Source organism: Pagrus pagrus (genome assembly GCF_965226575.1).
Source record: "Pagrus pagrus genome assembly, chromosome: 3".
Taxonomy (NCBI): Eukaryota; Metazoa; Chordata; class Actinopteri; order Spariformes; family Sparidae; genus Pagrus; species Pagrus pagrus.
In genome coordinates this window covers 704422-730634 of record NC_140187.1, presented here as the reverse complement: position 1 = coordinate 730634, position 26213 = coordinate 704422, and the positions used below count along the sequence as shown (strand labels likewise).

The window sequence follows — 26213 nt, the reverse complement described above, 5'->3', positions numbered from 1 at the left end:
CTGGCGTTGGATGTTCAAATGAGTAAAAACCGAGTATAAACCCAAGACTCACACTTGAATGTCATGTCTGCGCCACTTGATGTCGCCATTTTCTCTTGCTTCCTCTTCTGTTTCGGGACTGAGCGGTGTGCAAAGGATCTTGGGATATGTGAGGCCGCGAAGGATAGTAGCGGTGCGTCCTCCAAAAAGAGGGAAGGGCCAGGCTGCATTTGTGGGCTGCGTTTGAAGGAGCCTTTGAATTGGGACAGCCTTCGCGCAGCGTTGTGATGTAATTGGCCTTCAAATGCGCCCTGCGAGGGCTGCAGCCCCTGACATAGCTAACGTGACATCACCCTCCAAGAGAGTGTGACCGCCATTTTGGCTCTCTGCCATATTGTTTATTTGACCACGACCGCCATCTTGGCTCCTCTTTCAATTCAATTCAATTCAAAGGAGCTTTATTGGCATGAAAGTTTAACAACAATGTTGCCAAAGTATCAAAACACAACTTGTCCAAACACTCGGACAGAACACAACAAATAACAACACAAACACAACACCAAGATTGATTTACATTAATTATATAAACAGTATATACAGTGTGTGTGTGTGTGTGTGTGTGTGTGTGTGTGTGTGTGTGTGTGTGTGTCTCAGGTTGTGGCATGTTGACACACTGGGCAGCAGGTTTGCCCTGTCTCCTTCTCCCAGGAGTATTTTAATGTTGAGAGGTGGTTCAGCTCTTTGAACTCTGAGATCTTTCTTAGTCTCTCTCCCACACACACACACACACACACACACACACACACACACACACACACACACACACACACACACACATCCACATCTCCTGCTTGTTTGTTTATTTGTGCTTGAGTTTTTCTTTCATAGTTTCATAGTTTCTTTTCATAGTTTAGCTGCTCTGCTTGAGTAATTGATTTGTGTTTATTGAAAGTATTATTGATTTGATCAATTTGCTAACAATAATAAAGTCTATTATATTGTACATAGCAGTTTTCTGTGATTATTTTGTGCATATGTTTTGTAACATTTACTGGTTGTGATGCTCGGATTCATTTCCTTCACTGTTCCTTTAAATGTAAATATTTTACAAATATTTACATTTAAAGTGAACCCTTCTTTGAGACTAATCTTGGTCTGGTTATTGGTCCCTGATTTCAGGGTGGTGCCCCGTTTTAACGATTTGAAGATTAATTTTATTAATTTTTATTTAATTTTAATAATTACTATCAGTAATTATTCATTTCTAATAACCACACCTGCCCTACTATCAATGCCCAACAATACATCTACTCAAATACTGTGCTTCAGCTCTTTGGTGGAAAACAATCAGTTTGTTCTGAAAAGGAAACATCAGCTTCTCGCTCTCAGATGCTCCCAGATGCTTTCAGATGCTCTCAGATGCTCTCAGATGCTCCCAGATGCTCTCAGATACCCTCAGGTGTAATATCTGCCCTGGGCAGCAGGAGGCAGCTCAGTACCCCCCACACACCCTCCACACACACACACACACACACACACACACACACACACACACACACACACACACTCATCCTCCACTCCTCCTGTGTGTGAAAGGCTCAGATCATCCTGAGATCACATCACTGAGTGAATTATGAATTATCTCTCTCTGTAATAGAGTCTCTTCAACTCTGATTCTCCCGTCCTCTATTCAATTTTTCTCCTTTATGTCTGCCTTTAACCTCCGTCTCCACCTCCTCCCATCACCTCCTCCCATCACCTCCTCCCCCCTCAGCCGAAGCTCCATGCAGGGAAACTTATAGAGGTCAAGCTCCTAATTTTATCCTGTCAGAATTTATTAAAATGTATGCGTCTGTGACATCATCACAGGCTGTCAAGGACATCTCATCAGTTTCAGTGACGGAGAGAAAAAGGCTGAGCTGCCTATCAGGAGGACACTTACAGAGAGAATAGGCCGATGATGAAGTGCTCTTCTTCAGATAAAAACTCTCTGCTTATAACTCAATTTCCTCTTCTGACTGTTGTGAGGATCCGAGTGATCGAGTGGAGAAGACGAACCTGTCAGCGGAGGGAAAATGAAGTTGATTGCTAATGCTTTTGGAAATATTATGTATTTTTCAGTCTCGAGTGATTTGATAAGAATTATGTTTTAAAATGAACCTCAGAGTCTGATGAGTGAGAATACAATCGTCACGTGTTCCCGTCACAAGGCCTTTTTCTACCTGCTGAGAGAGGAAAGTATCTTCATCTGGTGTTTTAACAGCCACACTTCAGTTCTCCCTCTACACACTCAGTCTGCGCCCAGAAGAGGAGCAAAGAAAGTATTTAAAGGAGAAACTAAGAGACGTTAGTGATGTTTCTGCTCAGTGTTAAACTCAGTAGTTACATTTAGTTAATGGAGGATATTTGTGCCACAGAACCATCTGGGTCGTCACCATCAGAAACTGTTACTTAGATACTTCCACAAAAGAACTTGGCAGGTGATTGGACGATCCATCTGTCCATCAGCGTCTGTCAGAGGCTAACTTCCACCAATCAGATCAACAGTAGGAGAGGAGCCGGTTGGTGAATCAAACTCTGACTGAAGTCAGTGAATCGTGTTTTCATGGAGAAAATCTTCTTTGTTTTTCTTCGTCTTTGTTTCTGTTCATTCCTCCAGTGATCTGTTAAATCCAGCTGCCTCCCGAGGTAACGTTAAACACAGAGAGGCTTCACTTAAAGATTTAATCTGTATTCAAATGTCAGTTGTGTTCTTAAATTATCCCAGATGTTTCCAACAATGTTCAAACCAGAGTCAGAGAGTGAAGCAGGAAGTCAGAACGAGACGAACCATAACGTGAAAGCTTTCAAACGTTTGCTCGTCTGTGAGCATCTCTGCCGAGTCAGATACATTTTGATTAGCAGTGGTGGTTGTCTAAAGGTGCATCCAGCCTCTGAGTGAACTCAGCACTCAGCAGAGTCTGGTTCTGGTCAGCAGTCAACAGTACAGAACAGAAACACCCGACATTGGAGGTCACCTCCGGATCACTGCTGCAGTCAGGTTGATGAACGGCTCTGGATCAGAACAGAATCTGATGAGACTCCAGGTGTTTATTCCTCCAGCAGGTCTGGATCAGCACCGACTCTCCTCCACAGTGTCTTGTGTTTGGTTTTGAGACTCCTGGTGGCAGAAATGAGATATTGTATATAAAACCAGGAGTACAGCTGATGTGAATCACTGCAGGGTGACGTGAATGTGTCAGGTTCTGGCCCGTTGTGTCTTAATTGTCTTAAACTGATCTTGTTCTGATCGTCTGTGTGTTCATGGTTATATCTTTCTGTAGCCTTTGACCTGTTTCTTGTTTTGAAGTTTTTGTCGTCATAGTTACCGATAATCTCTTAATTGACTTATGTGATGAGGAGCCTACTCACCACCCTCTGCATCTCTGAGCCCATTGTGCTGCGTGCAGAGGTTATGTGTTTGGAGCTATTTCTGGTGATCCGGGCTCAGTTTCTATTCATTCCTCTGAGATCTTCATGTCTTGCCAAACTCTTTATGACCAGATGCAACGCTTTACTGCCGTCTTTGCATGTGTTTGGGCCGTGATACAGCAGCCAGTGTTGCAGGCAGGAGGTTTTACCTTACAAAGGTTTGTTTTAACGTCTACAGAAGCTGCCAACAAGACCTTTCTTTATTGCTGGGAGGGCTGACCCTAACTCCGCTTTGTCATTCATCTGATGATGTTTTTTATCTGCAGGCCAAAAGAGCGACGCCTCTCCTGGAGAACCTGCCTCTGCAGCTATGAGACATGAAAGCGATGATCTCAGTGCAGAACAGATGAAGCACATTAACACATTAGGAAACACATCTTGTTTGTTGTGGCTCTTCACACTTCAGCGCTGCTGTCACGTTCAGCGCTGCCTCGGCCGTGATTGTTGAAGCTTAATGAATGAACCTCTTTTGTTTTGTTGACCTGTTGCTGGTCTTGTTTTCAGGGTTCGATGCGTACTTCACATCACGGACTCTGGAGAACAACAGGAGGAACGTGTGGTTCGCTGAGTACTGGGAGGAGAACTTCAACTGCAAACTGATGAGCTCGTCCAAGAAAGACGACAGCAGCAGGAAGTGTACAGGTGAGTTTACTTTCTTTAAACACGCTACGCTGCCTTACTGGTGACGATCGATGGGGATGTGTACAGTCAGAAAGGAAAACCTGCAAGAAATACAGCCCGTCTGCTGTAATCCAAGCCTCCAGAGATCACACATTAATTTTAATGGACGTTATTTATACCCTTGATGTGCGGTCGAGCTTGTACACCTACGATACTGCTTGTAGCTTATTAGCTAGAGTGAAGATTTCGGCTTTTAAAAGGACGTAAATGACGTCTTTTGAAATCCATTTGAGATCTCGGAGCTTCCGGTCGCTCACTGAATACAAAGGTTTTAACATGAGGATACGACACTCCAGCAGAGAGGAAATCAGGGATCCTGAAACTGTCAGACGGAGGCCAGAGTTCACAAACGGGTGGAAATTCTTCGTAAACATTATTTCACAGATTGATATCCGATACAGCTCTGAGCTCAGAGAGAGGCAGCAGATGATATCACAGAACTAATGAACACCATCAGTTCTCATCGAGGTTGTTGGAAAGTTTAGCTGCATTTGAAACAGTAAACAGAAACTCATAAGTCTCTCTAACCCACAATCAATAATGGATAGCAATTAGTGACCCAATATGATGGTGTGAACAGACCTTGAGCACTAATGAACCGGTTCTATTAAGAGTATTGACTGAAGAACAAAAGAACACATTATCTTGTCGTACTTATTTTTCTGTGGATTCGTCTTGATGCGTTTCTGTTTGTGATCGTTCTCCCTCCTCTCGTCGCCTCCTCTCGGTAAGATTAATGATATTCATCTGATTCATATTTAAAAATGTGAGTTTGACAAACAGTCATGTACCCTTCCAGATTAATTTGTAGCGCCTAATTTATCGTCACAATTCCCGTTCCCCTGTAGCTCCTCGTTCCCCTTCCTTCCCTCCACACATTGTAAGCCGACCCACAGAGACGCTGGGATCATCTGAGCCCCCTGGAACTAAACCTTCAATTACATAATGAACACGCCTTCTGTGCCGTTTCAGGATGATTGACTCCCTCTGCACCGCAGAGCAGCAGGCGAGACGCAGAGCAGCGTCTCTATTTTCCTCTTTTTGGAAAGAAATTAGGAATTATAATAACTTAATACAACACTTGTACAATGACCTCATGCTGTTCTCAGTAGTGAGTAAGTGCCAACGCCTTCATAAAGGGAACTGTGCAGTGTTGGTGCAGAGCTTGAATAGTTCAGTGTAACAGTCTGGACCTGTTCACCCTACAGCATCTCTCCATGTCACCTGGTGTGTTCCTGGTCAGGAAATACATTTCATATGGAAGAGCAGAGCTGCAGCGACGCTGACGCACTGCAGGCACTGAGTGTCACCGCTGATTCAGGATAGAAGTGTTATTTTACACATAAACTCATTTCAGGACGATATAAAAGCCCTCTGTCCTCCTGCACGAGGACCACTCTGGTCTGATGTCTTTAGTGGTCACTGCAACTTTTTGTATTATTTTGGACCTCTTCCTGGTTGTGTAGTGTCTCTGTCTTTGTCTCCTCTGCAGTGTTGTGTCTCCTCTGCAGTGTTGTGTCTCCTCTGTAGTTGTGTCTCCTCTGTAGTTGTGTCTCCTCTGTAGTTGTGTCTCCTGTAGTGTTGTGTGTCCTCTGCAGTTGTGTCTCCACTGTAGTTGTGTCTCCTCTGTAGTTGTGTCTCCTGTAGTGTTGTGTCTCCTCTGTAGTTGTGTCTCCACTGTAGTTGTGTCTCCTCTGTAGTTGTGTCTCCTGTAGTGTTGTGTCTCCTCTGTAGTTGTGTCTCCACTGTAGTTGTGTCTCCTCTGTAGTTGTGTCTCCTGTAGTGTTGTGTCTCCTCTGTAGTTGTGTCTCCACTGTAGTTGTGTCTCCTCTGTAGTTGTGTCTCCTCTGTAGTTGTGTCTCCTGTGTAGTTGTGTCTCCTCTGTAGTTGTGTCTCCACTGTAGTTGTGTCTCCTCTGTAGTTGTGTGTCCTCTGCAGTTGTGTGTCCTCTGCAGTTGTGTGTCCTCTGCAGGTGCTGCTGGTTGAGTCTGCGGCTGAACGTCAGTGCTCACACTGGGAGGAGGGCTGTGTTGGCTGTGGTTGGCAGATATTCAATATTAACAGACTCTGTTTCAGTCTTTACTTTTAAACGAGCTCTGTGGCCCGTGGACCCACCGGTCCCTAACCTGTGTCCTGTGGGTCCATTCCATCCAACACTTATTTAACCTGCAGAGCTGCTGAGGAACGATCCTTAGCAGATGTACGTTGTACTCTACTGTAAAACGATATGACATCATCTCGTTACTGTCTCTGGCATATATTTGCTCTTATTATCTGGCTTGGTTTTAAATACTTTGCTATGAGCCAGAAAGTAACTTTAATGCGTCGCACTGTGTCGGCTCGTTACAGACGGCACCGCTCAGTGTTCACTGACACACATGAATAAAACATGCAGCTGCAGAGCGCTGTGGCAGCGAGAAGGTTCAAATGTCATCACATGTCTGAGGGAGTCCTGGTGAACAACACGCTCAGCTTCAGTGTGGCTGGTGAGTCCTCAACAACAGACCCAGAAATCAGCAGCAGCCTGAAGCTTCAAGCTGTGACGCTCTACATACACCTCGCTGCTCAAGTTAGCACGTATACATTATACGCAAAATCCAGTTAGACTTTCAAAATAAAGCGTGCTGACAAACTGTTCACATATGATGTCCAACAGTCACTGTTTGTTTAGGTTTAGGCACAAGAACCACGTGGTGAAGAAAACACCATGTTGTTGTTCTGTCTGACACACGAGGTGAAAACATCCAGCTCTTACAAATGTTGAGTCTCGACCGTTGGTGCGCCACCGTCTCCTCCACCTGTCGACATGACAGTCAGCTCATGTGGATGCAATGTGAACATCCTGTCACACGTACAAATATAAACCTATCTGTGTTCTGCAGAAACATTGTCACTGCCAACATTTTATTCTGGTGCTGTGCTCAGAGGAAGCGCTGACTCATTCTGCACGGCCATTTTTAAAGGAGTTTCCATTTTTACATATAAATCCTGAGAGACAGATTTGTTTGATTATGATGTTAGAAATGTATTTTTTCAACACAATGATGGAAAGTTTCTCAAGTTAAAGTTTCAGTGACAACAAGTTTAATGTGTTTGCTGCCAGAATATCTCTGTCAGGACAAACTGCACATGTAGAGAGTCGATAATAAAACGCTGGTGGAGATAATAAGGTGAATAAAGTATAATAGTAATTTCTAGGATGCAGGTTTGTTGTGTATCGGTGGTGATCGACCGGGCTGGTCAGGACCATCCACCCTGGTTTCCTCCTGCAGCAGCAGGACACTCGTGTGTAGGTGTGTGTTTCCCTGTGTGTGTACCCTGCCTCTCTCCCAGTGCATGCTGGGATAATCTCCCGCCCTCTGCGACCCTGAACAGGATGAATGGATGGATGTGTCCCACCTTGAAACAGTCCACATGCTTTTACAAGCGTTGTAGAAAATGAACGTGACACCCTGGGCGGTGCAGTTTAATGTATGTGTGAGTCTGTGGCCACGCATCAGCGTCATGAACATCCTGAGTGAAGAACAGCCATCAGCTGTTACTGCCGTCACGAAGCTGCCACGCTGCAGCAGGACGCTTGTTGAGAGGAGGTGGCTTCTTCTCAGTGAACGTAGTCACGCTCGCTGGCTTTATGCTGCATGATGGCAGCAGCGTTATCCGTGTGAAGACAACACAGTGATTACATTCGACTGCATGATCGTGTTTATTACATCAGCTGTCAGGGATTAAAACCTCTCATCCATCTTATTAAATACAGTTAATGTTCCCAGGATGCAGTCTGCAGAGTGTGAGGCTGGTCAGACCTGGTATCAGCATCGGTCCCGAGTGACCCGGTCACAGGTGGACCGCTCTGTGAGGCCAAGACATACTGAGGAGGAGGAGGAGGAGGAGGAGAAGAGGAGGAGGAAGAGGAGGAGGAGGAGGAGGAGAAGGAGGAGAAGAAGAGGAGGAGGAGGAGGAGGAGGAGGAGGAGGAGGAGGAGAGGAAGAGGAAGAGGAAGAGGAAGAGGAAGAGGAGGAGGAGGAGGAGAAGAGGAGGAAGAGGAGGAGGAGGAGGAGGAGGAGAAGGATGAGAAGAAGAGGAGGAGGAGGAGGAGGAGGAGAGGAAGAGGAAGAGGAAGAGGAGGAAGAGGAGGAGGAGAAGAGGAAGAGGAAGAGGAGGAGGAGGAGGAGGAGGAGGAGAAGAAGAAGAAGAGGAGAAGAGGAAGAGGAGGAGGAGGAAGAAGAAGAAGAGGAGAAGAGGAGGAGGAGGAGGAGGAGAAGAGGAAGAGGAAGAGGAAGAGGAGGAGGAGGAGAAGAGGAAGAGGAAGAGGAGGAGAAGGAGGAGAAGAAGAAGAAGAGGAGAAGAGGAAGAGGAGGAAGAAGAAGAAGAAGAGGAGGAGAAGAGGAAGAGGAAGAGGAAGAGGAGGAGGACGAGGAAGAAGAAGAAGAAGAAGAGGAGGAGAAGAAGAAGAAGAGGAAGAAGAAGAAGAGGAGAAGAGGAAGAGGAGGAGGACAAGCTGAGGAAGAGGAAGAAGAAGAAGAAAAAGAAGAGGAGGAGGAGGAGGAGGAGAGGAAGAGGAAGAGGAAGAGGAAGGAGTCACTGTGATGTAGATGACATGTCAGCAGCTGTTTGTGAACAGTCTGTTTAACTGATCCAACACTGACCTCAGTGACGCATCATCACCAGACTCCATTAACAGAAGTAGCGATTCTAAGAGTTGTTTCAGGAGGAGAAACTGAACAAACTGTGAAACAGCTACAGATAATTCTGACTCACTGGAGCTTCTTGTTGATTCAGCATTAAATCAAAACATGACCTGTCTTTCTTTGCGTCTGTTCGTCTCAGTGATGGACCAGTTAGTTTACGTTCAGCTGTGTGATCGGATCAGGACGGATGCTGACACAAAGAAAAGTGAATAGTAGGTGTGAATCTATAAAAGCAGTTACTCCTCCTGAGCTGCTGGAGATGGAGATGATCACAGCAGGTGGTCGCCCGCTGGCAGCAGCAGAGACTCTGTGACCTGCTTTTACACTGATGCCTCCCGACATCATCTCACTGCAACAACTGGGGCAATTACTCGTGTTATTAACCCATTTACCAAGTCTGTCTCTTTCATGCACTTCTGTCTTCAGTGCAGTTAGTGATGATACGAAGTCTGACTTCAGATCAAACTGGAAATTAAACCTCAGTTTAATCAGTCGAGCTGTTCAGATAACAAACTATCATTTGTGTTTAAAGTCCCTGAAGAGTTCAAGACTGATGGAGACAAAACTCAGATGTTTGTCTCAGTTACACAGTAATTCAGTTCTTTTCTGCCACTGATACAAATGAAATCATCCAGAACCAGGCTTGTTGAAGATTTAGGGTCTGGAGCCAGTAGAGGAGTGAATGACCTCGGACCTGAACCAGGCTGTAGTTGTACCATCACCAACGAGGAAACAAAGGTGATGATTGTGTTCTGTTGGGTCGGAGAGCTCAGTTCAGTTGCGGGACAGACGACAGTAATATTACAGGTCATGACTTTTAACATCAGTACCGTTGTGTTAACAGAGGATCACAGCCTGCAGAGAGCAGGACACCGTCTCCTGACTGCATGTGATGAGTGTCAGCGACAAAATCAGCTTCATTTCTGATTGGACCTACGAACCATCGTGTTGACGTCCTGTTTCTATTATTATTCATGCCGCTTGTGTAGAGAGCGTGACGCCAATACGGCTCCAATCTGATCTTGCGTGTGAATTGTTCACATATTTAACAGGTTCAGTGAGGACAGGAAGCGTCTGACATTGTGTTGGGTCGTGCTCTCACATGTAGTTAAGAATCTGACTTCAGACCAGCCAAGTTCTCAAGAACCAGTTCAGATTCTCTCAACCAGCTGCTGCTTCCTTCTCTCCTCAGTCAGAAGATCAGTCTGCTGCAGGAAACACTGAGCAGCAGCTTTTCTTCTGCAAACATGAATGTATAGACGTTTGATCGCTGCTCTGCTGCTGCTCACTTCTGAACATGTGACACGATTTTAATAACCTGTAAAATCTGCACTCTTCAGCCCTGTGAACAGTCCACGGTCTATAGTCCACGGTCCACAGTCTATAGTCCACGGTCCACGGTCTACGGTCCACAGTCTATAGTCCACGGTCCACAGGACAAACTCAGAACAAGGCACCAACACACAGCTCAGATGTTCCTTCAGTCTTTATCTGTTCCTCACTGTGGTCTCAGGTGGCCCTCCTGATTAGAGACCACATTTAGGTTCAAGATCTCATCTCTAAAGCAGAGAGAGAACAGAGGATACAGAACCAGAACCAGAGGCGGAGGACACACCTGCAGCTCCAGGTGCTGTGGGTCCTGCAGCCTCCTCACAGTAACAGTCTGAGGCCGGAGAGCAGCAGCGACTGAAGATAAAACCACAGCGATGTGAGTCCAGTTCAGTGTGTTTGTTAGAGTGAGATATGAGCAGGTCGGAGGAGAGAGAGACTTCTGTTCCTCAGATAACATTCAGCTGGAGGTCTCTGCCACAGGAGAGGAAACAGAGCCTGCAGTCTGCAGACGCACGGCAGCAGATAGCAGAGTAATGACCGGTGGTGTCGGTGCAGAGAACAGCCAGCTCCCCTCAGTTTACCTAAAACAGCATCTAACGATGTGACGGCAGCGCGGGTCAGGAGGAGTCACAGTGGAAGCAGATGGTGAGGCTGTTATTAAGGAGAACATGGTGCTGAGAGCAAACAGAACCAGTTGTTCAGTGGGCAGCGAACATCTGTCGCTGCCGAGCTCGCTGCATCTGTGAGCGTGTTGTTCTTCATTTCCAGGTTTGTCAGCGGACAATAAGAGTCTCACTGTCTGTTCACCACAGGCATCTTCAGCTCTGTGGAGTAGAATGACATTATTACAGAGATGCTCCGAGGCTGCAGGAGCACTGACCTGTGATGTGTTTCATCCTGCACTGATGTGATGCATGATGGGAAGATGTGGACTGATCTGTGTTCTCTGACGTCAGACAGGCAACAAGATCATGAACCAGTGACAGGAGAACAAACAGCAGAAGGTTTTGGAGGAGGAGATATGACACTGTCAACGTCTGACTCGTGTGTTTGTGGACTCAGCGGTCAGATGAAGATATTACAGGCTGGTGAGGATGAATATTAATACTTTGCTGTAAAACTGAACTGCAGCTCAGTAATAATACTCAGCTGTGATTTGTAGCACTACCAGGCTGCTGATGTCATGCTATTAGCGCCTGGCTAGCTGGGCTGCTCCTGACTGTAATGAGATTATTCAGGAGCGGTGTTGATGTGGCGTCTCCTGTGTTTCACTCATCTTCGGCCAAACTGCCTCTTCCATTGTGTCCCCTCTCATTATTAATGTATCAGGCTGCACAGCAGAGACAAATGAAGAACAAACGCTGCCTCAGCTTCATTTCTTTGTTTGTGTGTTTCTCCTCGCCGGGTCGTTTTAATCCCACCAGTTCGATGGAGACGAAGTGGAAGTGCACTCGTGGGCCTTCAGTTCACCACAGATGTTTTAAACAGGAAACAGTGAAATAAAAACACTCAGATCGCTCTGCAGATCTTCTGTTGTTCTGCAGATCTTCTGTTGTTCTGCAGATCTTCTGTTCTGCAGATCTTCTGTTCTGCAGATCTTCTGCTGTTCTGCAGATCTTCTGTTGTTCTGCAGATCTTCTGTTGTTCTGCAGATCTTCTGTTGTTCTGTTTGCGCTGCAGTGCAGAGTCTTTGTCTGTGATGAATAAATGTGTACTGATCATGATGTCATATAAAAATAATCTGAACCAGTAAAATAAGTTTCCAGCGGTCCTGTGAGACCTCAGATTCCAGGATTGAAAGCTAAAGCGGTGTAAAGGTGTTGATGCTCTCGCTGTGTTCAGATCCTCGGTGTGAATGCCGTGTGACGTGCTGCCATCTGCACGCATCATAACATTCATGCAGATATTTGTCTTTAGCTAACATGAAATGTTGGATGTTATTTAGAGAGCGAGCAAACGAGCAAAAACCCGGCTCAAGGTAAAAGTCTGTTCACCTACAGGTTCATTATTCAACAGAACTGCACCACAAATGAAAGTGATACAGGAGGAAACAACTGTTACATGATGTTAACGAGGCAAATACATGATGAATCTAGTCCCGGAGGAGCTGACAGAGCGGTTCTGCTACAAACCAGGACGACCTGACACAATCTTTTTATACAAAGAAAGGAATAACTTAACGTATTACACAGTAAATACAGAACATTATTAAGAATTTGTTGCAGAAATGATTCACAAAGTTCAGAAACCATGAGAAATAAGAAGAAAGCTCCAGCTGATCAGAGGAACGGTCCCACAGGAGGAATGTCTCTCTTAATTATGGATTTCTACCTTTTGATCTCATCACTACAACGTTTCATCCCATAATTCTGACTTATTGTTGTTATTATTAACAACGTTATGATTATACTTTGTTCAGCCCAGATGTCGGTTCTGGATGAAGAGAAGGAAGCTGGTTGGAGCGTCAGTGTAAGTTCTGGTTTGGCTGAAGACATTATGGACCCTGTGTACCGTCTCAGAGGACTCAGACCCATCTGGAGGAAAATGTGTCTCCATCTCAGTGCTGAGGAGACACGCAGAGGTTAACCAGGTCCAGTTCATACGGTGATCCAGTCCACTGCTGAGTGAACAGCACCAGTTAATGAGATCCTACATGAGCCTGGACTCATGTTCAGTGATGAGACCGTCCATCCTCACGTCATCATCACTTTAGTCACAGTAAAAGATGGTTCTGGGGCGGTCCAGGTGCCATCGTTCTGTGTCTGGTGTGGGCCGGATCTGTGTTGTAGTCAGGGGTTCTGCAGAATCAGCACATATTAATGTTCTTGTCTGGCGTATACATGAACGGAAAATGAGTCATTCTGACCAGTTTGATCCAGAGGAAGTATTCATGAGGAGAAAGGGACGGTTCTGAGGATCCCAGTCACAATTAAAGAGGACCAGAAATTACAGACGACTGAAAAAGTTCTGTTTTCAAGTCCGAAGATAACCAGCTGAGGCCTGCAGGCATTTTACATCTGCGAGCGAAGGTCTGCTGAAGGTCACTGAGACCTCAGAGGACTCATTACGTTCTCAGAGTGAACAAACAACATCGTTTGAAAGAGGAAAACTTCTCAAGGACCATCGGCTTGAAGAAAACAATATGGATCAGGAGGGCCGAGGTTCTTGTTCTGGTGCGTGTGAAACATGTCGTGACAGAGAGGAAACTTCACTGTGTGGAGTCCAGAGAGGATCAGTATGATGGAGCGGGTCGGTGCTGTTCAACAGTAAACAACAAGAACTTCTCACTCCGCTCATCGCTGAGACTGAAGATGTCCGTCAGACCGACTGTCCTCTGTCCGTCCACACATCAGCCCGTCCACACATCAGTCCGTCCACACATCAGCCCGTCCACACATCAGTCCGTCCACACATCAGCCCGTCCACACATCAGTCCTGTCATCGTGTCCCAAGAAAATCTAATCTCAAAAATCTAATTCAGCAGTTTTAGGCACAATTTATCTTCTTTTCATATAAAATGGAGGCTGGAGACGTGCTAGTGATGTTAGCCGGCTGTTAGCGATGTTAGCCGGCTGTTAGCAGCAGTTAGCTGTTGCTTTTGCTACTTCTCTTTATACGTCCATCACAGCATCATAGAAATTAAGAAAGAGCTCATTGGACAGACAACATGTATACGCCCCCGAGTGCAGGATGAGTCATCAACATCCTTCTGTTGTTTCCAGGAATATTCAAAGTGTGAAATCCTCCGTCAGAGGATCTGCAGCGTCCTGCTCCTCATGTTGTAGAGAAAATGATGACGAGAGATAATTCTGTCAGGACGCTTTTAAACAAACTACCAGTGATGTTTTCTCTGAGAGGACACGAACCAGGTGAAGTTATATTATCACTAAATGATAATTGATGAGACTGAGAATCTTTATGTGAAGAATAGAAACAAAGCTCACATCTGCATCGACTCAGTCTGTTGTTAATCAGGACACACGGAGATAAAGACAAAAGACAATAATGTAGTAAATTCAGATTTAAGGAAGCGGCTTGGACCAGATGAGGACGCAGGACAGCCTGTCCTCTTTAACACTGTGAGATATCTTTTTCCTGTATGAACCCAAATGCTTCTGCAGGCTGTGGCCCTGCAGCTGCTGCCATTTAACTCGCTTTACTTATTTAGCATTTTGCTGCATAATGTCTCCAGCAGCGGTCTCATGAAACACCAGGAGAACAATCCTAAGTAATTGTGCATCATAATGAAATGTGCTACGATTTCCCTGCACTACAATCTGCCCCACTGCGTCTGTGATTGTCTGAATGTATTTGCATCTCTGCCTCTCATTGTCATTAAATGCTATATATATTTATATGACTTAATCATCACACAGGCTTCTTTGTTCGTCTTTTTAATTATGGAAAGTATCCTGGGCTCCGTCTGATTCTGAGGAAATCGTGCCGTTGCAGAAACAAAGTGGCAGTCATTATGTTGGTTAACAGCTGGAGACGTTACGTCTCATTTTGTCATAAGATTTCTTTCACTTCCATCGTGCTGCTGCTTCAGGCGAGACGCCGAACCAGGATCCAGGATCACCCGGAGGTCTGAATGGACTTTTTGTGCATTTGTGGTGCTGAGGTGGAGCGAGACCAGGCTGCAGACAAGCTAACGATGTTAGCCAGCAGTTTATCCCTGTGCTAACTTTAGACTCAGACTTTAGATATAATGAGTTAATCCTTCTGCTGCCAAGACATTTGAAATGTTATCAGACTAAATATTTAATCACCTGTTTAACATAGTTAATATCAAGCTCCTCCATCAGAGACCTGAACCTGAACTTTACTTCACGTTGTTCAGGCGTTAGCTGCAGTGACCTCCATGTTCAGCAGCAGAAGAAGTTCAGACCGATGATCAAATGTCCAAACAAACCAAACATACTTAACACTGAGACGACAGAACAGTGTCAGAGGCACCTTCATCATATCAGCACGGACCACATGTCCGTCCTCCATCCAGCAGTTCATGAAAGGCTAATATCGTCCCGTTTCACTGGCAGACTGACACTCAGTCATCATAATCCTGTTATCAGACTCTCAATGAATGCAAACTGCTGCTGTTTTGGGAGGAAATAACTTTGGACACGCTCGTCTTTTCTGCTGAGACAGGCTCAGGTTTCACTCCCTCAGGCTTCAGCACCGACGGCTGCACAGCGCTCGCATATAAAAGCTTTAACGGGAGCCAGCACGGGTCGACTCACCGGACCACTCAGCACCTCTCAATGCTTCAAGCTTTACTTCTTCTGTGCTCACAGGAAATATCACCGTCAGTAATGTGAGGAAGTCTGCAGGTGAACAAATCACAGTGACTTCTGTGATCAATCATAATGTAACTTACTCAGATTACTTTACTGAGGATTACTTTACATTTACACTCTTTCAGAAGAAAGTGGTCCTTTTTCCTGCTCTACATTTATATTAAATCTGTTTGATTTTCAGATTTTACATAAAAAAAACTAAATACATTAACACATTTTTAAGGATTAAACCGGAGGTTCTGATCCATCTGACCTTCTTATAAAATAAGACTAGAGACTCTCCTGCTCTTAAAATCTGCGTCGCGTCTTTATTTGTAACCGAAGGACTCGAAGCTTTGAACCTCGTGGTCAGTGTGAGCGAGGAAGTACAACAGTCGTCTCAGTTTTAGCTGACTGATGTAATCAGCTGTGGCTAATTAACGTTAGTGCCGTGAGTTAGCAGAGCTACGCCATGAAACACTCGGCTGGTGTCTCTACAATGAGCTCTGTAAGCTGATACGTGCAGCATTTACATCAGCTACAGAAGCAGCAGTGTCTCTGGTGCTGGACTGTAACGCAGCAGATCCACTCATGACCTGCTGAGAACGAACGTGTTGTGCAGATTTGTGATGTGTTGCACAAGTTAAAGTGTTGGTGTGATGTTTGCTGTTGAGATCTGACGTTCTCATCAATAGAAAACAGTTTGGAAAGTGTCTCACTGGTCAGAGACTGATGGTCTCTGAGCATCAGCTGTCCTTTTATCTGTAGATGCTGAGTCTGTCTCTGTCTCTGTCTCTCAGGTCAGGAACGTATCGGCATCGATTCCAAGTACGAGCAGGAGGGTAAGGTCCAGTTTGTGATCGACGCCGTGTACGCCATGGCCCACGCCCTCCACAACATGCAGAGGGACCTGTGTCCGGAGAACTCGGGCATCTGTCCCGAGATGGACCTGGCAGGAGGGAAGAAACTGCTCAAGTACATCCGCAACGTCAGCTTCAACGGTGAGTGGACGCACCGACCGTCCTCCTGAAGTGTGCTTTAACATGCTTCAAGGCCGAAATACATGAGTGAGTGTTTGAGACAACCGCAGCTTCAGAGGATCAGATCTACCAGAGAGGAAACGGGCCGACCGTGAAGCAGCCTCTGTGTCCTGGTCTGTCCAACTAACCTTGCCTTATATGGAGATGTTAAAAATGTCTTTTTAAGTAATTAAATCAAAATCCTTAAACTTCTTGATGAAGACTGAACATGAACAGACTGTAACGTTCAAGGTTCATCATCTGCCTCACATGACATCATGTCTGTGATTTGTTCTCACTGCTCATGTTGTGTATCGGTGAAAACAACACGCTCAGTCTATAGACTATAGGTACTATAGACTACCTATAGTCTATAGTACCTATAGTCTATAGTACCTATAGGTACTATAGACTATAGGTAGTCTACTTAGTTACTTTGTACTATAGTCTATAGTACCTATAGGTACTATAGACTATAGTACCTATAGTCTATAGTACCTATAGGTACTATAGAGTATAGGTAGTCTATACCCTCCAAACTACAAATACACAGTGGTTGAAAGTAACTAAGTACATTTACTCAAGTCCTTCGACTCTACGTGTCAGAAAACTGTGGTGTTGTTTCTTCCTCGACTGCGCCAAGTTTCAATAATCAACAGTTATATCATGATGCATTATTACAGATGGAGCTCACCTGGTTAGCATCACCTCCAGTCTACCAGCTGCTGCAGGAACATGATACGTACCTGATCAGTTCACCAGTGACTGTGATCCAGTAATGACTCTGAATCTCAGCTGGTTTTCATCTGGATGTGAGACACTGTACATGATGAGTGTAAATGGGTCATTATATTATTATAGTTTATTGCAGCTGGTTATTGTTTTCTCACAGGAAAAAAAAGCATACGATGAATTGAGGTCACAGTTTAGCTGGAAGCAGCGAGTCTGTGCAGAGCTGATTACATCATGTGACACGCCGCCCTCAGACACTGATGATGCACCGGACTGTAAAAATGTATAGACGAGGCTTTAATGACATTATTCTGCTCAAGGGTTTTGGGTTTAGTGACATCTAGTGGTGAGGCTGCAGGTTGCACTCAGTCTGTGTTTGGTTTGTCTGTTCTGGGCTTCTGTAGAAACGTGGCAGCACAACATGGCGGACTTCCTCTGTCGATATTAAAGTCTCACTCTAAGGGTCAAAACTTATTTGTGGGTGAATGTTCACTATTGAATTAAACATTGTGAATATTTTATGACATTTCTGCCCATAGATGCTCCTGAATCCTCCAAACTGGAGCTTTTTACTCTGAAACTACTGAAACTGAGACAAAAACAAAACAGTCAGATGAAAAAACACAAAGTCCTGGTTTGAGAAAATGTATTTGATGAATATACAAGTCATTTGTTATTTAATAATGTAAAAATGTATTCACGCTGTGTATTTTAATCATATATAACATTTAATTGTTTTCAACGTTTCATTGAACACAACATATTTTTATAAGCTTAAATTTAGTTAATTTTATCACTAGGGCCGGGACTTTAACACGTTAATTAAGATTAATTAATTACACAACAATTAACGCGTTAAAAAAATTAACGCATTTTAATCGCACTTATTTTTGCACCGCGGAACGTTTCTCACTGGATGAGTTTCAGGCGTACCGATTATACTGGAGCACAATTATTTAACGAGTTAAAAAGCCGCCGACACTGATCACTGCCCATGGATCTATAAAGTTTTAATGTCGCCTGAACGCAGCTCAAACCGACCCGGTGCCTCAGCACTGCGACCAAGCTTTGATAAACAAACCGGATCAGCGCCGGTTTACAGGATCCTCCCGTAGTTCAGCCGGTCGCTACTGTTTAAAAAGCGCTCGTCGCAGTGGAGCTGAGAACAGCGAGTTTCCTCTGCTGCAGCTGAACAGCTGACATGTGGTCAGGACGTAGGTAGCCTACAGACCTGTCACTGTCTCACGGTGCATAAGACTTCAACCTCAGAGCTCTCTGTCTTCAGACTGTCCTGACCTGTCCCTGAACATCACACAGGGAAAACATAGAGCTGCCTATGTTTTATTAATGTTTACATCAGGCTGAGTTCAACAAATCAGTTTATGCTCCTGTGATTTAAGTAGTTAAATACAGTAATCATCATAGTGTCGTGGCAGGAAAGACCATTTACCAAATAACGTGTTACTTAAACATGTTTCATTGTGCTGTGCTCTAAAAATAAACTAACACACTAGTGCAGAGTCCTGTATAAGGAGTGTTCAGCTTAAATTTTCCCCTTAAATTTAGGTTCTCAGGAAAATCGCATCTTATCAGGTAATCGTTAATCGATCCATAAGGTCCATCAACTAACGATTAATGAATAATCGATAATTTGCATTCCTAGTCTGTTGGTCTTGGTTAAGTACCACCTTGAAAAAAAATAAACAATGTTTTGTTGCTTAAGCTTCTGTATTCAGTCATTATTCAATGGTATACTGAAACCCATATGAAAAAAGTGCTTCTCACTGTTCTCAGGTCAAATATTTACATGCGATTAAAAATGCGATTCATTTCGATTAATTAATTACAAAGCCTCTAATTAATTAGATTAATTTTTTTAATCGAGTCCGGGCCCTATTTATTATTACACATAAAAGTAATCCGAGTGTAATCCAGTACTTTTGTGTAGAATACTGCAGTTATTAAAGTTCTTCACATCGACTCAACGTGATGGAAATATTTTGCATTAAATAATTGACTTGGATCATTTTACGTGTGATTTAAATACATGACGTGAGTTTTAAAGACTGTGTCCTCAGTGTGAGCTGCATGTTGCTGAGCAGCGACAGACGGGAACAATTACAAAGATCATTATTTTGTGTTTATTATATTATATATATTATATATCTTTAGTTCATTATGAAGTGAATCATGTTGACTTGATCTGTTTGTAGCTCCTCATGTAGCCGACTCCGATGTGTTCCTGTCGGTGGTTCATGTGTTTTTCTGACGGAGAAACAGTCGACGTCTTTCTGAAACTGCTGATGTTAAAGCAAAGAAACAACTTGAACTCCCTGCTGACTGCTGTTACACTCCTGAGCGTAGCTGTGCTGGACGTTAGGTTTGAGTAAGTCTCAGGAATGAAGCTTCTCATCAACACAAGACTCCAGCTGGAGGCTGCCTGAGCGTCTGTGGGCGTTAGCTGATATGCTAACTCTGCTAGCTTGAAGGTGTATTTGCTGGCTCACTGATAGCTTTTTTCTTCTGTTGTGCTTTAGTGTCACGTAGTAAACTTGTCTCGGCATGTCGTCGCATATCTGAAACAGTAGTGCAGCTCGTTGCTGAGCCGACAGGACACGTCACGTTATTCACCTGCATGTTGTCACTGCTTTGAGAATAAAATGACATTTTCAAGAATGTATTGTAAGTACTTTAATACAGAGACAGTAATACACTTACAGTGTTTTGTTACAGTTATGAGTACATAGTTATGACACAATCATCTGAGCATTGCAGAAGCTCATGTCTCAGTGTGTGTGTGAGCAGCTGATGTAAAGAGAGATGATTTACGGCCTTATTGCTCTTAAAGGGGCAATAATTAAGACTTTTATTGCCCCGCAGCACAGAATGAAGTCAGTCATTAAGTCGCTGCCAGGTCTTAAGATTTCTGACTCTCCATCGGCTCCAGTGTTTGGAACATTAACCGCCTGAGGAGTTTCATCACCGCTCCTCTTTCCTACACGTCCAATAACAGGACGGAGCGTCTTTATGGCGAGCAGTCGGCCCGCGAACACCCTGCACGCTCCAGACAAATGCAAATGAAATGCAGTGTTATTACAGCAGCGTTCTGCATTGTGATGTTATTGTTTTCAGTCTGGCAGCCTCGAGGGGTGAGGTGTGTGTGTGTGTGTGTGTGTGTGTGTGTGTGTGTGTGTGTGTGTGTGTGTGTGTGTGTGTGTGACCTCATCCTCTACCTTTATACTTCTTTAGTCTGTCGAACACACTTCAGAAGGAGCGTAACTCTTCACGGTCACTGAACACATCAGGCAGTGGGATTAAACTTTTCATGGTTCTGTTCAGATATTTAGTGAAAGATTTCATTTAATACAGAAACATTCAGCTGATCCGACCATTGAACCAGTAACACAGCATCACCAGACTCCCTTAACAAATGTGTCAGTTTAGTGAGTTGTTGAGTTGGAGACACTTTATAAACTGTGTGAAACTCTGTCTCTGACTGATTCTGACTTATTTGTTCCTTCTTGTAAATTCAGCAAATGTTCTACATGAACTTCTTTCTGTCTTTGAGTAGAAACATGGAGTCTGTTTGTCCCAGTGATGGACGGGTTTGTTTCATGTAGAGCAGGAAGTGACGTCACATCACAGGTTAATGTAGCTGTGAACTGACAGACTGAGATCTGATCAGTCAGGACGGATGTTAACGCCTGGACTGAGCAGAACTAACCAGAGACGTACTGTAGTTTCCTGGATTAAACCACTAAATGGAGGACGAGGAGAGATTAAAAGAGACAGTTGGACGTTGAGATCCGATGTGGTGTCTCATCCTGTCCGTCCTGTTCTTGACTCTGTGTCATAAAAAAAAGTAGACCTGCATTGTGCAGAATAACTACCATTGATTTCAACAGGTGATGTAACAGACGGCTTCAGTGTGAAATGTGTGAAGTGTTTTAACACTTGGAATAATTATTTAGCACCTTGTGAAAATCTGACATCACCCCGTCAATAAAAGCAGCTGTTTGCAGTTTCACCTGTAATAGTCATCACATTATTTGCATAGTTTTATAGTTTTAATGAATTAGACGGAGCCTCGGAAATCTTCCCCTCCAGAGATTCTTTTATCAGGTAATTAGCAAAGCCTGCAATGTGCTAATTTAAACTGAAAGTGGCAGATGAACCGCTCACTCACCGTTTATTAGAGTCTTAATAATTAGACACACACACGGGAAGGAAAGGATTCAGCTCCCAGTGTTTGTGCTGCTGCTGCCGTCACCTCCTCACTGTCTCCTCCACCTCCTGAAGCAGCAGATATGATCTCAGAGATAACATTGGACTTTATTTGCAGCACAATAAATTAAGAAATTGATTAGTAAAAAAAAAAGAAGAAAGAAACTCACAGCTCTCCGTTTTCCACCAGCAACAGACGATTTCTTTGCATTCGCACTGAAACAAACATGAGCCAGATATCGACTGAGAAACAAAAAACATTTTATATCAAGCGGTTTCTGTGCGTTGCCTGTGGTAGCTATTAACCCAGGTATTGATCTGCAGCAGTTGTCTGGTCATGGCAGGAATTAATAATTGAGCTCCTCGACACCAAACAGACACCAGATCGACTCACCGTCGACTTTCAGCACTTTAAGAACGTCTGCTCGCTCTTCCCCATTGAGAATCTACTGTCTCTGTGAACCCGGCTGTCGGTCTCTCTCTGGGTTCTGATCAACAGCAGCATCGTTTGGACTCGGTTAAAGCAACAGACTGAGCTCAAAGACAGAAGATAGAAACATGATGAAGATTTAAAGCCTCAGATTCTTCATCACATTAAAACATTTTCTGTCTCGTGGGAGTTTTCATCCATAAATCTTTAAAGCAATCATGTTTTTGTTTTTGTGCAGTTAATTCTTAAATGTTCTTTCTGTGTTTGACCTTTAAAATATTCATGACTCACTCGAGTTAAAGATGCAGCAGCATGTTCAGCATGTTCAGCATGTTCAGCATGTTCATGTTCAGCATGTTCAGCATGTTCATGTTCAGCATGTTCATGTTCAGCATGTTCAGCATGTTCATGTTCAGCATGTTCAGCATGTTCAGCATGTTCAGCATGTTCAGCATGTTCAGCATGTTCATGTTCAGCATGTTCAGCATGTTCATGTTCAGCATGTTCATGTTCAGCATGTTCAGCAGCTTACTGACAGAAGGTCTAGAAACAAAGAGTTCTGTTTATCCTCACAAACCACAAACTTTCATCTACATCTACATCTTCATCTTCATCTTCATCTTCTGTAGCTGAAAAATCACAGACTTGCTGAAACGTGCTGGTTTGAGACGGACCGGACGAGCCGACATGGACCAGTGTTCTGGTTTCAGATCCAGTTTAGTTCTCTGGCTGTTTCTCTGCAGTCTGAGCTCAGATTTGAGGGTTTGAACATTAGGGGCCAGATCTACTGAAGGTCTGCGTGTATTAAAACGTATGCAAACTGCTTGCACACGCAAAAAAATGTACAAACTGATTTACTAACAGTGCGCAAAAAGGGTTGCGTCTGTCAAAGGTGCAAAATAGCGCGTCTGCATCCAGTTAGTACGTTTGCAGCAATGAATATGCAACATGGGGCGTTTACACGCAATTGGCGTGTTGTGGGTGGAGAAAATGTAAATATATTAATTTAGCACACGCAAAGTGATTTATCAAACCGGAAAGCAATTTTGCTCATAGAAACTGCGTCTATATTTACCACGTCTCAAAGGGAGGTGCAAACGGTTTGTATGCGTAATTGCGCACACGTCTGCCGTTATTGTTGCAAGAAGGAGACGCCGAGACGCATTTTCCACCCTCGTGTGAACATTTTTGGGATGAATGAGGAAACTATCATTAGAACATGTCGCCTATCCAGCCTGGCCATTTTGGAGCTGATGGAGGAACTCAGAGCGGATTTGGAGCCAGCTACAGAAGGAGTCACGCAGTACTTTGTTTACTATTATTATTATATTTATATTATTATACGCCAATTTTTCTTTTGTTCTTCTTCTGATGTCTTGGTATCTCCATCTCACTTCATCCACTGTTCGCCTGTTTTTTCCAACAGCATTAACTTTTTCATCGATTTTCTCCCACACGGCGTTCCTTTGCGCGACCGTCAGATTCCTTTGCTGCAGCTCATTGAAATGATTATTCGCTTCCTCTACCAACACTTCGAACTCCAAAGGGCTGAATTTCACTTTGCGCTTTTGCTCTCTCAAACTCGCCGTGCTGAAAACCATGAAAGACGCTAAACTCCCATTTAAATAGGCGTGTCTCCAACACGTTTGCACCTGTTGTCATTAACGCAATCACTCTTAGTAAATCGCCCACAAACCGCGGTTCAACCCCACAAGCAAGTTTCTAGATTGCGCACGCAGATTAGTACAAGCAATTTGGGATCTTAGTAGATCCGGCCCTAGATGTGTTTTACATGTTTTACAAGTTTTCTCTGCTGCGTCGCCTCAGAGAGAAAATGTTCATAAAGGTGAAGTTTTCTCTTTTTCCAGTAATCACCTGAAAGCAACGGACCAAATGATCAGTCTGAGAGCAGGAAGTTAATGTGCCACAGCGACCGGATCTACAGCCTGTGACTGTGGCCGTCTCTGAGTCAGCAGCTCCTCTAGAAACACAGTCACCAGAGTAAATGTACATTTCTACAGAACAAAGACGTGTTTATACTTCACTGTTCTTTATATTCAATTTTCAATTTGATGTTGTGAGATCGTGTGGTTATGCTCTGAACAGGTTTAGTGTTGGAAAAACCTCATGTTGTGTCTGCCTGGTTCTGTCTCCACAAACATGCCGTCACATCTCGTTAGAACTATCCAGTGGTGTCACCCTTACAAATGTTGAAACAGGGACTGGAACATTGTTCTCACCTGTGGCCCTGTACTCCACCACCGTGCCCTCCACTTACCGGACTTAAACCAGCTCTTCTCCGTGTAACGTGAACATGATGAGGCACAGAGATATACACGATACTGAGTGTGTCGTTGTTTTATTCTGGTGGCTCAGCCGCTGGAAACGTTATCAGATATTATCGGTGAACTGATCTACATCATTTTGTGAGGTTACAGGTTCGAAAAGATGAAACTGTACTTCAGGGTTTAGACCAGGACGCCGCCCAACAACAAACATAGATACGGGCCATTATAAGCTGCTTTCATTTACAACCTATACGGTTGTTTTTCTGATGAGGACCGGCCCGACAGTTCACCACCTGTACCCCGTCACAGCCCTGCAGGTGCACGACAGAAAACTGTCACAAAAATACTGATAAATCAATTAAACACAAAAACACACAGTCGATGTTTTGAGCCCAGAGTCTGAGGTGGAGAAAGTTAAAGTTCAGTTGATAAAAACAAAATGATTTGTCAGAGATGTAACTGGTTGCAGTGGGAGACGACTCAGTCAGCTGACGTATGTTAGCATGACGGCCTCGAAACATGCAACACGCCTGCACTCATACATGCACGCCTGCACTCATACATGCATGCAGGCCTGCTCTCATACATGCACGCCTACACTCATACATGCAGGCCTGCACTCATACATGCACGCCTGCACTCATACATGCACGCCTGCACTCATACATGCACGCAGGCTCTCATACATGCACGCCTGCACTCATACATGCACGCCTGCTCTCATACATGCACGCCTGCTCTCATACATGCAGGCCTGCACTCATACATGCACGCCTGCACTCATACATGCACGCCTGCACTCATACATGCATGCAGGCCTGCACTCATACATGCACGCCTGCTCTCATACATGCAGGCCTGCTCTCATACATGCATGCAGGCCTGCACTCATACATGCACGCCTGCACTCATACATGCACGCCTGCACTCATACATGCATGCAGGCCTGCACTCATACATGCACGCCTGCTCTCATACATGCACGCCTGCACTCATACATGCATGCAGGCCTGCACTCATACATGCACGCCTGCTCTCATACATGCACGCCTGCACTCATACATGCACGCCTGCACTCATACATGCACGCCTGCACTCATACATGCACGCAGGCTCTCATACACTTCAGATGAATCATACATCGTACACACAGATATGATCGTTTCACCTCACTGACAGATATCAGCTCTCTGTGGAGTGAAAGTATAAAAACATGATGTGAGACCGAAGAGAAAGAACAGAAATGTTTAATGTGCAGCAAAATATTCAAAAGAGGGTTCAAACTTCAGAGTTATTGAGAGAAACAAATATTAATAAAGAAGCTGCAATAAGCAGCAGAGTTTTCTGCCAGAACAGTTCTGCTGTGACCCGAGGATATCTGAGAGAGAGGAGGCTGAACACTATCTGTCCCTCGCTTCTGCCGTCAGCCGTTTTCTTTTCTTCTCTCTTTCCACCACAGTTCTGTTCTCTCTCTATCGCTCTGCCTCCCTTTCACTCTAAATTAAATACAAACTTGAAAGGGAGTTCTGGTCCGGCACCGAGCAGCACCAGCCCCAGTAAACAAACAGGAGGGGGGAGAGGAGGGGAGAGAAGGAGGGAGGAGGGAGGAGGGAGGAGGGGAGGCTCCCAGCGCCAAAGAACAGAGGAATAATAACAGAGAGGACGGAGAGACGACCCGTCCTGAGAGAGGATGCCGTCTAGCAGAGTCTAACAGAACCAACAGGTTCTCACAGCCGGGTCATCAGCCTGAAGCTTCAAACCGTCACGTTCTTCCTACAGAGCTAGTGTCAGTTTGTGCACATGACGTGCTCGACCTGGAGACAGAACCGCTCCATAACGTTAACGTCCAGTTTAGACTTCAAGATAAACTGTTCACATTTTTAACATCCTGGACTTTTGGGTCGTTCTGGACGCGGTCAAACGGCCACAGTTTGATGAAGTTTAGGAACAAACAGTGTTAAAATAACTACACGACATCACTCTGACGCTGACGTGGTCGTATACAACTGCAGTTTGCATCATTTAGAAATGTGTTGATGACTTTAACACCGTGTGTCATAGCTGCTTACCTTCCTCCCTCTGGAAGTGATCAG

At 44.5% G+C, this 26213-nt stretch overlaps 1 protein-coding gene across 3 annotated transcripts in view; it reads left to right on the top strand.

The window, feature by feature from the left end:
- The window catches only part of grm7 (glutamate metabotropic receptor 7), a 232835-nt gene that overhangs the window by 147261 nt on the left and 59361 nt on the right, over positions 1–26213 (top strand). For all 3 annotated transcript variants that reach the window (XM_084349688.1, XM_084349689.1, XM_084349690.1), the window contains exons 5-6: positions 3955–4092; positions 16228–16428. In XM_084349688.1, the coding sequence (XP_084205814.1) occupies positions 3955–4092; positions 16228–16428 (339 nt within the window). The remainder of the gene's footprint in view (positions 1–3954; positions 4093–16227; positions 16429–26213) is intronic.